At 52.6% G+C, this 15,178-nt stretch overlaps 1 protein-coding gene and 1 pseudogene across 1 annotated transcript; both read left to right on the forward strand.

The window, feature by feature from the left end:
- Positions 1–1,431: 1,431 nt before the first annotated feature.
- Positions 1,432–4,199, forward strand: LOC147963126 (uncharacterized). The gene is made up of 2 exons (XM_087529478.1): positions 1,432–2,557; positions 4,162–4,199. Exons 1-2 carry the CDS (start codon positions 1,432–1,434, stop codon positions 4,197–4,199), a joined length of 1,164 nt encoding a protein of 387 aa, XP_087385604.1.
- A 7,885-nt stretch (positions 4,200–12,084) lies between these two features.
- On the forward strand, positions 12,085–14,798 carry LOC147963127 (uncharacterized; annotated as a pseudogene).
- The last annotated feature ends 380 nt before the right edge of the window (positions 14,799–15,178 follow it).

The raw sequence follows: 15,178 nt of genomic DNA on the forward strand, positions 1-15,178 counted from the left end.
GCTACACCACCTACGCTCTCGGCTACCTCGACAACGGCACAAAGGGCTACCGCCTTGCATGAGCAACCTCGTCGGTTTCCACTCTAGCCACGCCTTCCGCGATGCGTCGACCATTACGACTGTGGGGGGGGGGGGGGGGGGGGGGGTCCGTCGGCTCGCCTTCGGATTCTTCTACAGTCTCACCGTCTGCGTCGCTACCGTTGTGACTGCGGGGAGATGTTGAGTATGTTGAATATTAGGAAAGACGAGATAGACTAGGATTTGTTCTGGCTTGTCTTGTACACCAAGTTGATCATTGTACTCCTATATATATATACCCACGAGGCTCAAGCAATACAACGAACTATTCCACCAATCCCTCTCCCTCCCTTCTTAATACTAAATATCGCTGTGAATCCAAGTTATGATCCGGTGAAATGTAAAAGTGTAGTTCATAATGGGGACTACCTCCTAATAGAGAAAACTATGGTTCATGCTCAGCAAAGCTTCTCTTGGGTTCCTCTAAATCAAGGCTTTGCCAAGCTAAACACGGATGGCTCTTTCATGGTGATGGCTCCGTTGCAACTAATATGGTTTTGAGGGATGTAGAAGGTAACATAATTTTTAATGCATGTCGTCACTTGATCTCCTGCCATGATGCACATGAACGAAATTTTGTGCCACATATGATCCTTTATCGTGTGTTCACGGGCAGGCACAACAACGCACGCCATTACACTCTAGTCCTCTTGACTCTCTAATGCCTTGCTCCTAGCCACTGCTTATGCAATGATCTTTTCATCCTCACTGATGGCATGCCTGCCCAATTCAACATGATTCGAGCAAGGTTCTTCCTGAAGTGAGACGGCGACAAGCTCAACTGCCACATGGTTAGGATTGTCAATTCTTTCCAAACCTGTGGCCAAGGGTCACCTAGCTTGTTATCAAATGGTTCAATAAGATTATCCAACCCCCCCCCCCCCCCCCCCCCCCCCAGTTTTTAGGTGAGGATTTTTTGAAGTCAAGTATTTCCCTGCCTTGCCTTATAGGTCTTTACGACGACTAAATCTGACTTCCCATTTGAAGAAGGATCCAATGGGTATCACATGTAGCAGTTGGCTTAAAAGCCGTTTGAGACAGTAATGTTAACTAATTTTGTGTGTGGGGAAGTAGTAACTATTTTTCTAGCTGTGTTAGTTTGATACATTTAGATTTTTTGATTTGATAATTATATGTTGTTCTTTTTTTTTGAAAATCGAAAATACAAATTGAAGTTAAAAAAGTCTTAAAAAAACATATATGTACACAAGGATGTGTTCTACACGTGAACAAAGCACTTAGCCCAAGCCGGGGTTCTGGTCCAACCCAACCCACCCTTCCGAGGCTCTCAGCCTTCGTCTTCCCCGATCCAATCCCCACCCAAACCCTCGCTCCGCCGCCCACGAGCGCACCATGGCGCCGCTGATCGACGACGCCATCACCGAGATCATCCTCCGCCTCCCGCCGGACGAGCCCGAGCACCTCTTCCGCGCCGCCCTCGTCTGCAAGCGGTGGCTCCGCATCATCTGCGACCCCGGCTTCCTCCGCAGCTACCGCGCCTTCCACGGCGCCCCTCCCCTCCTCGGCCTCCTCCACAGGCTCATGCTCTGCCAACTGGGCCCGCCCACCCCCTGCTTCGCGTCCACCACGTCCATGCCCAACTTCCCCTACCCGGGCACCCACGGCCGCCTTGTGACTCCCCTCGATTGCCGCCACGGCCGCGTCATCTCCTACCTGAGGCAGGACGATGGCTTGTATTACCAGGTCTGGGACCCCATCATGGGAGACTGCCACGCCGTGCCCACAACGGGCATCGATTGGCTCATCCAGTCCGTGGCGGTGCTCTGCGCTGTCAACGGCTGCGACCATCTCCACTGCCATGGCAGTCCCTTCCGCCTGCTCTTCGTGTCCACTCACGGGTATAACTACAAGATAATTGCGAGTGTCTACTCATCGGAGACCGGTGAGTGGAACGAGCCAGTGTGTCTTCACAACAGTTGTGAAGCCTATGCCCGGCATATGCACGAGGGGCTTGCAGATCCACACCGCTACGGCCCCATGTACATACCCTATATCCAGCCTAGGCGAGGCACCCTTGTTGGAGACGCGGTCTACTTCACAGTTCGGCTCGGCGATGCTATCGTCGAGTATGACCTGGGCAAGGATCGCTTATCCATGATTGACCCACCATCAGCGGCGCGAGACGTGTGCTACATTTCCCTCATGGCGATGGAGGACAGTTCATTGGGCTTTGCGTGCATTAAGGGATCGAGCCTTTGTACCTGGTCAAGGAAGATGGATACAGCTGAAGCAGCGGAATGGGTACAATACAGGGTCATCGAGCTGGAGAAAACAATATCTGTTGCCAATCCCGAGGACAAACGATTTGTGGTTGGCTTTGCGGAGGGTGTGGGTGTCATCTTTGTTAGCTCAGGCGTTGGCTTATTCGCGATCAAGCTCAATTCTGGGAAGGTTAAAAAGGTTGACGAGTCTGGAATCTCCTTTAGCGTCCTACCCTACATGAGCTTCTACACTCCAGGTATTATACTGGCACATTGCTAAATATGCAGAGCTAACATGTTGATCTGGTACTATCCTGTTACCTTGCTTCGGATTTATCTTACAACAAGAGATCTGTTGTTATGTGGCATATAGCTGAAGGTCACCTCTCAAACTCTGTCTCGTAACAATTGGAATTAGTACTAGCACCTAGCTCACCAAGGTGGAACACTGACTTAAGAGTTGGTTATGAGTTTTGGCCATGATATGGTGTAGATCATGGCACTTTATTATCTGGCTTATCACTATTAATTAAGGACTAACTGATCAAAGTCCGCTGCTGGTTTCTTTCTGCTACTATTAAGTATCAACTCATTTATTCTCTGTTCAGCACTTTACTTGTGAGTCATATTTCAGTTATCGTTGGCCTCATGCTCGACTCCGCTACTTGAAACAAAATTATGTATATCCTATGCCGTTTTCCTTTAAATGACTTTTTCAAATGACTTCAGTGTTGACCTTGTCTTCAAAAGGTCTGTACCAGACTTTTTGAACAAATAGTTTTTGATACAAGGATCCAAATCATAACTTAGTTTCACCACAAAACGTTTATCATCTGGAGAGCGGTTTTCTATAGCTCAGGCTACATGGTACCCCTTATCTTTGCCATCCATTTATGCATCGCGATCCGTGCAGGCGCATTTGTCTTTTTTGTTTCTCTCAAACGACACAACATTTAAACTTCAAATTTTGCAGAACAACAATACATTCTAACTACAATCTGGGAAAAAACTTTCAGATTTTTTCATGCATTTTAAATACTTAAAATAATATTTTTATTCAAACAAAATCTCATTTTGTATATTTATATCAGACCAGAAAATCTGAAAGTTTTTTCACACATTAATGTTCTAATGTTTGTTCGATCTGCAAAGTTTGAAGTTCATAAGTTGTTTCATTTTAGAGAAACAAAAAAGAGAAATCTTCTTGTTGTTAGTTAGTTGAAGAGTACGGCTCTCAAAGCAAGGCTGTAGGGTTGAGGATAAGAGGTTCCATGTAGCCTGAGCTACAAAGGAACTTTGCGTTATCATCTGTAAATACTCCCCCTGTACCGAAATACTTGTAGTTGGGGAAACTAGTACAAGTTCCCCCAACAGCAAGTATTTTGGTACAGAGGTAGTAGATTCTAACAGGTTTTTTCATCTCCACTAAAAACTTGGGAACTCATGTCAGGGTGTGCTGTCATAAAATTAAATTCACCTCTTGTTTGTGTGGCCATTTCCGAGTTCTGAACCCAGCTCTAATTATTTTTCTGCCGGAAAACCATGTGCTATTATATGAAGCAGTCCATGGGAAGCAGGGCCAATAAAATGTCTCCTTTACCTACTGTTGTTGATTGGTCAAATAGTTTATTTAGCATGAAGTGCCTGCTGGGTGAAAACTAGGATTGCTAAATATTAAGTCAACCTTGTTGATATTTTGTTACCAGTTTATTAAGTTACTTTCTGGCATAGCTGAAGCTCACATGTGAAATGCAGTCTTGTAACTTTTGAACTAGTTATAAGTAGAACGACACATCTAATTATAAATTCTGAGACTGGACGGTTCGATATGATTTTTGTGCTTTGTGTTTATTTTTTTCAGATCATGGCAGATTGTTGTCTCTAGCGAGGACTCAGTGAACTCTGGTGTGCCGCTCAATAGTGGTGCATTCCAGAATGGACGAATCTATCATCTTTAGTCTGCTGTTGTTGGCTTCTACTATTATCAGCTTATTTTTAGAGCAGTTTAAGCATGAAGGGTGCAAGTCAATTGTGATTGTTTTCGTTCAACCCTGATAATGTGGCTAGAAAATTGTGTTGCAGTTGATTAAGTGTGTTTCTGATCTGTTATGTAGTTTAAGTGTAGTGTGTATGATGTTCAGTTGTGGTTGTCATGTCGAATTCGTCCTGATCACATTGAGTGCAAACTTCAGTTATGGCTGACTGTATTTTTGTTGAATTCCTGTTGATCACATCATGGGAAAATTACTCCTGGTTTTTTGCTGGTTTTCTTTCTGTTAAGCAGTTTTAAGTATGAATGGCAAAAGTCATATTGTTCGATTGTGCTTGTCCTACTGAATCTGTCCCAATCATATTACTCACAGACTAAATTTCTTTTCAGTATATCTGGCATATTTCAGTGATTATTTGGTAATGTTCAAATCAGCTCCATCAAAACTGAAATTATGTGTACTCGCGTTGTTTTGACTTTATAGAAACTGACATGTCATTCACTGTTGGTTTCCTGTCTTAAAAGGTTGTCAATTAGCAGTGTATAGGACTCTTCGGACACAGGATTGGAAGGTTATTATACTGTCATAAGAAGTAGGTCTTATTCTGCAGGCGTTTGAATTCAGTTCTACGTTTGGTATGGAACAATCTTGTTAAGCAGGAACTATTGCATCATTACATTCTGGAATAAAATAATTCCTTTTTTCTGGAGTCGCCGATGGATTGAGGAACCGATCTAGCTGATGAACCATGAAGTGGCTGGTAGGACAAGATGGAGATGAAAGTTGACCTGGAAGTCATGTCCTAGATATACATCTAAGGGTGGAAGCTGATAAACTTTTCTTTTACTAATTCCAGAATAAATTCCAGTCGGTGGATTCCCACCAAAATAAATCCAGTGGGTGGAATGAGCAAGGAAGATGTGCCGACCTAAGGTTTTCCCCTGAGCTTGATGCCACACAGCTACCCCTCATGAAGAGGAGCTTCCATGTATTTCAGGATGTGAAGGAGAAAGCCAGCCATGATTGGCAGCCACAAAGGCCCACTACCGGCAGAAGCAGAGAAAGTCCTACCACCGGAATAATGCATTTGTTGTCGCAGGAAAGTCGATATGTTTCCTTGACCAATCATTCCACTAAGTTCCATCACCGGGAACATTTTTTTGTCGTCACAGAATCATGCTGAGTCAAGTGAGGTTGCTCTGATGTCCAAAGAATACGAACCGTTGGTGGAAGCAAGCAGGGAACAAATGCATTACTTTGAAATTTCGAGCGCAGATAATGTTGTAACTACTGTTGCATTATCCTGATCCCTTTGCATGTTCTTGTGGCACAGAATTTTCATGAACAAGAAGGATATCATGAAGCGTTTTGATGGATGGTCACTGCCATCAAGGAAGATGAGAGCTACATTTCCTTTTGGCAGCAGCTCTAGGTTCTAATAAGATGTGTCTTCAGTATAATTTGTGCTCGATTAATTTTTTTTTTGAATTTTCAACCGGGGGGGGGGGGGGGGGGGGGGTGAGAGTTTCCCCCACCTGAATATATTAACCAGAGGGGATGAACCCCGATGATTACAAGCAACCGTTAAGGCGCCACACACCGACTCACACAGAGATGCATGGGGGGAGTGAGAGATGATCATGCAAGCACAGGCGACCCCTACACAGCTAAGCCAGGGCAGCCATCCATGAGTCGACGTGATCGCGACATCGGGTAGATAGTCTGCCTCGCCAGAGCAGCGCGTCGTCCTGGCAGCAAGCCAGCGCCCGAGCGAGAGAGGGGGGCTGCCGCTGGAACACAACCGCATTTCGGTGTTTCCACAGATGCCAGCAGCATAGCATAACAAATTCAGGCGCAGATTGGACAACAGAGCTTGCTGACACCGCCAATCGATCCAGGCAGCCCACCTCGGCACCAGCGATGTCAACACCAGTTCTTCGCCTAAAGGCGGCCGCAAACGGGCAGGTGAGCATAAGATGATCTGCACACTCTAGCTCATTCACGCAAATGGGACACCCAGCCCCATCCGCCTCGACGATGTGTTTCTTGAACAGGACATCTCTCGTGTGGATGCGCCGTTGCGCCAGCAGCCAGCAGAAAAATCTGACCCTTGACGGCGCCCTGGCATTCCAAACGAACTCCGCGAACGGGGCGATGGAGCCACCGAACCGCAGCAGGCTATACGCGGAGGTGGCGGACATGCCTCCCCCCGGGGCAGCAATGTGGTGCAGGGTCCGTTCGTCCCCGCCCGCCCGACGGGGCGTTGAAGCCATCATCTCCGAGACACAGGCCAGTTCCCGCTCGCCGGCACTCGTGAGGCGCGGGGTGAGGTGGTGTCGCGGCCCGTCGACCCTCACCCGCCAAACCGTAACCTCGATGGCGGTAGCATGCGAGAAGAGGGCAGAAAAAGGTTGCAGCAAGAGCCCCGCAAGGTAGCCATCGGTCGTACCAGAAGGAGACCGAGCATCCGTCACCGACATCAACAGAGGAGAGGGCACGATACAACGGGAGCATTTTTGCCAGCACCCCGTCCTGCTCGCCCCGGGCATTGGCTCCACGCGCCAGGAGTGAGCGCCCATTCGCATCCGACCAAACCCACGCCGCCCATCTAGACCTTGGGGTGGCGTGCAATCGGTGAATCATCTTCAGCAGGAGGCAGTTGTTCTGCGTGGTCAGGTGCCGAATCCCCAACCCACCTTCAGACTTGGCGCGACACACGCGCTCCCAGGCTACCAAACACTGCGCGCCCGACGCCCGTTCAGCCACATTCCAGAGGAAAGCACGTCACATGGCATCTAGCTCACGGACCAGAGCAGGTGGGAGGAGCAGAGCTGCCATGGCATAAGTTGGCAGGGCATCAAGAACAGCGTTGATAAGGACCAGGCGCGCTTCCGGTGACAAGAGGCGAGCGGCCTAGCCCGCCAGGTATTTGTCCACTTTGGCAAGCATCGGCAGAAAGTCTGAGAACCGCAGCTTCTCCCAGGACAGAGGCAGACCAAGATAGGTTTGGGGGAAGGATCCTACTGCACAGCCCAGGGCCTGCACCACCAGCTCCTGAGTCGCCGGCTCAACGTGAACCGGCACCAGCGTACTTTTGGAGAAGTTTATCCGCAGCCCAGTAGCTTCAGCAAACATGTCCAGAATCTGGCGGAGTCGAGCAGCCCCGGCCTCAGAGGCACGCATGATGATCAGTGTATCATCCGCGTACTGGAGCACGACGGCGGGGGCATCAGGCACCAATGGGTGCCTCATCGTCTCGTCCAGGCAAATCAACAGCTGTAGCACATCAGCCACGATCAAGAAGAGATACAGCGAGATCGGGTCGCCCTGACGGAGCCCGCACTTCATCTTGAACCATCGCCCGGGCACCCCGTTGAGCAGCACAGCAGAATGGGATGATTGCAGGATCTCATCAGTCCAGTCGCACCAGATCGTTGGGAACCCGCGAGTCTCCATGATGGACCTGCGACTTTCCCAGTTGATTGAGTCAAAAGCTTTGGAGAAATCTAACTTTAACACCACCGCGGGAGCAGCCCGCTTGTGACAGCACTGGATGAGCTCGGTGGCATAGACAAAGTTTTCAGATATGCTTCTCCCTTTCACAAAGCCTGACTGGTCCTCGTCGATCACAGCAGCAATCTGCTTCTGCAGCCTCGTCGTCAGCCCTCTGCACAGGATCTTGACATCACCGTTTTGCAGCGAGACTGGCCGGAAGTCAGCCGGCGTAGGGACCCCACTTGTCTTCGGGAGGAGAGCCATGTAAGCTCTGTTTATCCCATCCAGGGAGGCAGAGCCGGAGTGGAAGTCGTCGAACAGCTTCTGGATGTCGCCAGACACCGCACCCACTCGGCCTGGTAGAAAGCCGGTCCGAGCCCGTCGGGGCCAGGCGCGCTGGTGCGGTCGAGAGCATCGACAGCCGCCTTGATCTCGGGGAGGGGGGTGAACGGTGCGATAAGGGGCGGCCCGTCCACCCGCACCGAGCGAGAGTAGAGCCCAGCCAGGTCGAAGCGCCACACGGGCCGGCTTGGGTCGGCCAGCAGGTTGGTGAAGAAGCCCAGAAGCGCAGCGGCCTTGCCTGCATGGTCCACCACACGCGCCCCTTCGATTTCCAGGGCGGGAATGGCATTGCAGCGACGACGGTGCGAGGCCGAGGCACGGATGAACTTAGTGTTCTCGTCCCCCTTGCACACCCCTCGCCGTTTGCCTCGCTGACACCAATGCTCGCATTGGCGGAGTATCGAGGCCGTCAGAGCATTGCGCGTCTCATGCTGGAGTAGCATCTCATCTAAAGATAAGGATCGAAATTCCTCCCAAGAATCCATCAGCATAATTAAGAAACGACAATCGTTATCAAAAGCGGGGTTGAACTGGTGTCGCTTTTTCCACGCCTTGGCGGCAAACCTGAAAGCTTTCTTTTTAGCAGAAAGAGCCCCACACACACCTGTGCCAAGCCCCGAGTTTGTCCATGATGGGAGAGTGGTGGGAAGAAACAGAGGGTTAGTCAGCCAAGCGTTTTCAAAGTAGAAACGGGAGGGTTTAGGGATAGCCACGAAAGCCGCGACCAGAAGAGGGACATGATCCGATGTAGTACGTGGGAGGGAGGATAGGGTCGAATCGGGGTAGGCTGTGTTCAAAGAACGCCCGGTCCAGCCGAGCAAGGATAGGAGGGTCCTGACGGTTAGTCCAGGTGAAAAGGCGATCAGACAGGTGGAGCTCATGAAGGGCAAGTGTGTTTATCAGAGAGTTAAACTTAGCCACACGCCTAGTGTCGAAGTTGTTGTTGCTCTTCTCGCAGGGGAGGCGGATCAAGTTGAAATCTCCAACCACGAGCCAAGCGTCCGTGGTGTTGGTAGGCAAAGAAATCATGTCATCCACAAAATCGTCAACAAGAGAGTGATCAGAGGGGCCATACACATTAGTGACCTTGATGCGCGCAGCAGAGGATGAGCACTCGAAGGTGGTAGTAAGAGAGAAGCAGGATTCCATGGAAGACACGAGGGCATAGCAAGTCGGGTCCCAAGCCATTACGATGCCACCACGGCTCCCGTCAGCAAGTTTGGAAATAAACCCCAAGAGACGCCCCGGCAGGAAAGTGAACGCCTTGCGAGAATCCAAGTTGTCGAGCTTCGACTCTTGGAGGCAGGCAAAACAAGGGGTCGAGGAGGGAAGCAAGTTTTTAACGACGTCACATTTATCCCTGGCCCCCAAACCTTGGACATTCCAGGATAAAACACTGACAGTTCTAACTCGATTACTCCCCATAACAACAGCGCACACCGGACGGAAAAGAAATATAGCAAGCGCTATTCGGAAAGAAAACTAGGAAAGCGGAGGATACAAGCTGACCCGAAGGGAGGCTGACACACAAGGAGGAAAAACACCCCCCCTTGATCCTGGAATTGATCGAGGACGCGGCACTAGTCATCAAAACCAGTGCGCACCACGGCGGGGGGGGGGGGGGGGGATGGAGGCGGCGGAGTGAAGGCCCGCCACTTTTTTCTTGCTCAAGGGAGCAACTACAGCACCCAGAAGCTTTTCCTTGCCCACCTTGTTTTTGAGCCTAGAAGAACACCCCGCGAGAGCTTCCTTCCAGGCCTTGAGGCAGACAGCTTTGGTCTCCATGCTGGCCCATTCTGCGCTCTCCTTCCCGGCGAGGCGGGAGCTTCGCCTAGAGCCCACCGCCGTGCCAACCGAGACCACGTCAGCCACGCCCTCGCCCTGCACCGTAACCACGTCGGGTGCGACCTCTTCCAGCTCCACCAGGTTCACCCAAGAGCGGGCGCTGTTGGAGCCGTAAAAGGAAGGCGAGTCGCCAGGGGATGAAGCAGCAACATCTGCTGGGGGGGTGAGCCAAAGCCGGTGCAGAGGTCCAGCGGGCAAGCCCCTCAGATCAGAAGGAAGGGGAGGAGCACCCAGGATGCGCAGCACGGAGGAAAGGTGCCGTCCCCCCTCCCACGCCCTCGAAAATGAGGGGCCTACACGCCTCCACCGCGGCCACACCCGGCGGGCGTCCCCTGGAGGACAGGCAGGTTGTGGGCAAAAGGCGGAGGCGGGTCGCGGAAGAAAGGGATGTACTCGCCGCCCCTGGTGAAGGAGTCCTCGGACGCCCAGGCGCGGACCGGCCAGACAGTGATAACCCTCACCCCCAGCGGCAGCCGATCGGCCAGACATCGCAAGGGACGTCGCAAGGGTTACGGAGACGGACCACCATGCGGACCGTGGCAAGCTCCCTCCCCGCCAGAACCAGAGGATCCACCTCCAGCACCTTGCCAAATGAGGCGAACGCAGCCGAGATGCCAGCGGGGTTAAGGTGTTCAGCGGGGAAGCAGGTGGCAGCTAGGAGGGCGCACGTCCCAGCATGCACCTGCGTGCGCCCGTACCATTCTTCGCGGTGATGGTCGATGCGGGCGCCCTCGTGCATGAAAGGCTGGTGTCGCATGGCTTCCTCGCGGTCCGCCGGAGAGGCGAAGTGGAGATACATGGCCCCGATCGACGACGGGATCGTCTCCGGGAGGATGTGGCCGATGTCGCGGAGGAGAGCCGCTTGGACAGCCGCTGTGTCGTTGTGGAAGGCGTTGGGCGGCTCGATGGTGACGACCGCGAGCCTCAGGGCCGCGGTGTAGTCACCCTCAGGCATGAACACTTCCACCGCATCCGGGCGAAGGGACTCCGCCGCAAGGGAGTGCCCCGATGACCTAGATGACTCCGAGACGACAGAAGAGCCCGTGACAGAGGTAGGAATGCTCCCCGATCTGGAGCCCTCATCGCGGCCCGCGCCGGGAGCGACAAGCCCGAGCACAGGCGCGGCAACCACCGGTTCTGGGTGACTGGTCACCGGGGAGGAGGGGATGGGAGACGGAGGAGGCGACGACACCACAGCAGACGTGGAGATGTCACGAAAGCGTGGCTCCTTGTTAGCCAGAGGCGACGCGGGAGCCGGGGAGCTTGGCTCGCCGAGCTCGAGCTCGCCGAACAAGCCCGCGGCCACCGGCAGGCTGGACATGCGGCGGCGCGCGGAGGGATAGGGGGTAGCTGGGCGGCGGGCGGGGGGCGATGGCGGCAGGGGGGGTGGCGTAGGGGTAGACGCCGGCCTCGGGGGTGAGGCAGCGACGGCAGAGGGGAGGGAAGCGTGCGGCGGGAGACCATGGCGCAGCGGGGGGAGCCGGCACGGTGGCCCGAGACGCGGCAGCGGCGATAGCGAACGGGGTCATGGCAGGAGCGAACGTAATGGCGAGTGGAGAGACAGCGACAGCAGCCAAAAAGCGAGAGAGGTGGGATGGATAGGCGCGGGGGAGGTTTATGACTACGAGCCGGAGAGAGAAGCGCGTCCCTGTAAGTATCGTTGCCCGCAAAAGGCGGAGAAGTAAACGCACTATCTGCCTCCGCCGCGGAGCCATCACGCTCCACGCAGTCAATGCGTCGCGGACAGCCGCTACCGACACGCCCGTTGTCGCACTTGGACGCGACCAGAGGTGTCGGAGGATCGGGCACGGGATGGCGAGGGATACAGCCGGGGTTCTCAGTGAATCAGCGATCGATACGTTGGCGGTGGGGAGGGGGAGCAAACCGAGGGAACTGATGTGGGAAGGGACTGGGCGCCAAACTTCCAAAAGGCTAGGGTGCCTAGCTCTAGACTTGTGCAAAGTAATGCCAGGTTGTTGGCGATGACACGCACCCCGAGCAGCACGCGCGCAAGCCTTGGCCGCGGCGGCGTAGGCCCCCCTGTCGAGACGAAGAGGGCAAGGTTAATGGCGGGCATGAGCCCTGGCCCAACGGCGACGAGGAACTCAGCGATGGCCGGGCTCGCCACCGTAACCTAGAAGACCAGGGCATGGTCCGGAGTGACGGCAAGCCGTTCGTCAGGCCCGCAGAAGAAGTAGGAGAGGAGTTTGGCCACCCCACTGGCTGAAAAACACAGCGCAGGGAAAGGAGCTACGACCCACAGGACTCCGGGAGGGCTGAGCGCATGGCCGGCCTCCGGGTCGAAGGACACGGGGGAGAGGAAGGTGGCGAGGACACGTTGACGGAAAGCCACACCAGGACGCGGAACGGAGGCACAGGGGCGTGAAAGCAGCGATCTACCATTAGAGAGCGAGCAAGGTTTACCTCCAAGGCAGGAGCCAGCATCCACGGCGGTGAGGGCGTTGACGACGCCCACTTGGGGGGGGTGGTGGCCGGAGCGACGCGGAGTGCGGCGCCCGGTGAGGAGGAGGGGTTGCCGGACGAGTCGCCCAACGAGTCGCCCGGCGAGTCGCCAGACGAGTCGCAGGATTTCGTCGACTCGCCCGTCCTAGCAGAATTTGTCGCTCGATTAATTGGGCTGGAGCATCAGGCAATTGTATCATATGGTATTATGGTTGCTATTAGCTGCCAAGATGTCTGTACCCTTGATAGTAAGGCTGATGAGTTGTTATATCTGATGTGTATGTATCTTTGTTGCTGTTAGCTTCAATCCCATCATCCATTTTAGGCTCTCTCTCTATTGCTGATGTTAGTACGAACCCATGAGCTGCTGATAGAAATACTTATTGAAGCTTTACTTAATTTTTTTTGAGAGATGTTTGTTTCCTGGTTGATAAGTATGACACCTGAATTTGCTGTAGCCATCTTCTGCACCAACTTGGTGTTGTTTATCCTTAACATAACACTATGCAAAGCAAAAAATAGCCTAACTATTGTTTTGTGCGTCATACAGATGGGGTCGTAAATGGGCTGCTCTCCACTTTAAATGGGCCTCTACTGTTTGGACCAAACAAGCTGGACTTGAATGATATGCTTACTCACACAGACACTCCCCTGCCCCCTCTGAGTCTGACTTCTCACTTCACTCGCTCCAGTCTCCAGCCACACTGAACGCAGTGGCCGGAAGAAGTGACAGGCGCCGGTATTTCACCGACGATCTGAGCCCGTCAGCGGCGACGTTCGTCTCCGTCACCAGATCCGAGGTTAGCCTATCTCCTTCCCCGATCTATTCTTCTTTTTCCTCTCTTTTCTTCTCTTGTGGGGATGGGGATCAAACCCTGGCTAGCTTAGCTGCCTACAAATTCCCCCCTTAACTAAATACTCTGCCTACAATTACTTTCTACAGCAGTGTTCAGCAAGGAGGATAGAAGATGGATGCTGCTGCCGAGGAGTCTCCCCTCCGGTGGCCATGGTAAGTTCCAATATCCAAGGTGCACTCTGTTTTCATGGTTGGTGCACTCTGTTTCTGTTTGTGCCTCTTGTGCTTGCGCTTAACTCTGTGATGGATGGACGAATGCTGCTGTGTGCCCATTATGGGCTGCAGCTTGTCTGCAACAACATTATTCGTTCAAGAACTTGGTCTGATGCCCATCTCCATTTGTTTTTGTGGCTGCTGCTGCCCATTTTGCAGGGTCGAACCATGTGTCGATGGCGAGACAGAGCAGCCAGCCAATGCCGTATCCAAGGTCCTCTGCGACGACAACCTCCTACGAGAGATCATAGTCCGCGTTGGCTTCCCAACCACCCTTGTCCGTGCCGCCCTCGTGTGCAAGCGCTGGCTCAGGCATGCCGCCGACCCTGCCTTCCTCTCTCGTTTCCGCAAGCTCCACCCACCCTCCCTCCTAGGCTACTACTTCTCTGAGTGGTCGGTCTCGTCGAAGAATCTAGGTGCTCCACCCTTTCACCTAATGTTGCCTCAGCCCCTGCTGCAAGAGTCTTTTGGCCATGCCCCCATCACCATCCACCTTTCTAGTCCACGCTTTGTCCCGATGCTACCTCAGCCCCCAGAGCTTGCCACTGTCATCCGTCACCTTGCTGACTACAGGTTCGGTGTCCACGATGACACTCTACTAATCAAGCACTGCCAGAACGACACCGTCTTCACCCAGCACGACAAAGGAGAAACAGAATTGACACTTGGAGTGCACCGCCCGCTGTTCCCTGAGAGAGGTATGCCTATCGTCCCACCATTCCCATGTGTGGAATGCAATCTCCAATGGTTTGGTGCAATGCTATCCAAAGAAGGCAGCAACAGTGGCTTGTCCTACCTGCATGTGTTGGGTACCAAGGACTTGGGGAAGTTCCTGGTGCGTGTGTGTTGCAAGATGGTGTTTGGTCCCTGAATACCTCGGCCACATGCCAGCCCTGTACTATCCATTGGGAACCAAAAGTTGTGCTTGTTGACAACAAAATCTATATCCCGGCCCGCAACAATGACAACATTTTTGTCTTGGATTTGATGACCTCAACTTTCTCCACAATTCAGCTCCCACAAGGAGTAAGCTATAACTATTTTAGGACCATGCTGTCACCGGCCGATGATGCTTCCAGCGTTTATCTCATCCATGTCAACGGATTTGAACTTTGCATGTGGCTCTCCAAGGGGAACAACTGGTTACTGGTCGATACCATTTGTTTGAATATGTTAGATCACACGCTTGAGGACGACCATAATGCAAATGTCCAGATAAGGCAGGTTGAAAACAATGCTGGGTTTATTTTCTTGAGGATGGGTGGATGCACAAACTCCGTCTACGTCTTCTAGGCATAGCCGGTCCCAAGCCTGGGTAAAGGAGGAGGATTGTGATAGGCTTGGCGAGCCAACGTAAAAACTAGCCAGTCCCATAGGTATGAAACCCATTTGAGCGAGAGTAGTATTAGGATGGGTGACCTCTTGGGAAGTCCTCGTGAAAGAGTTTCATACCTAAGGGTTGTGATAGGTTTGGCGAGCCAACGTAAAAACTAGCCAGGCTTTTGGGTATGAAACCCATTTGGGCGAGAGTAATACTAGGATGGGTGACCTCCTAGGAAGTCCTCGTGAAAGGGTTTCATATCTAGCCTACCCCAACTTGTTTGGGATAAAAGGTTTCATAAGTAAGTATGGGTGGATGCACACTCTATCTGGACGTCACGAGCAAGACACTG

Source organism: Triticum urartu, chromosome 6A (assembly GCF_056163025.1).
Source record: "Triticum urartu cultivar PI428250 chromosome 6A, HENAU_Tu73, whole genome shotgun sequence".
NCBI classification, from domain to species: Eukaryota; Viridiplantae; Streptophyta; class Magnoliopsida; order Poales; family Poaceae; genus Triticum; species Triticum urartu.

Coding starts and splice junctions, on each gene's coding strand:
- LOC147963126 (XM_087529478.1), top strand. CDS start 1,432: ATGGCGCCGCTGATCGACGACGCCATCACCGAGATCATCCTCCGCCTC. Junction 2,558..4,161: donor CATGAGCTTCTACACTCCAG/GTATTATACTGG, acceptor TATTTTTTTCAG/ATCATGGCAGATTGTTGTCT.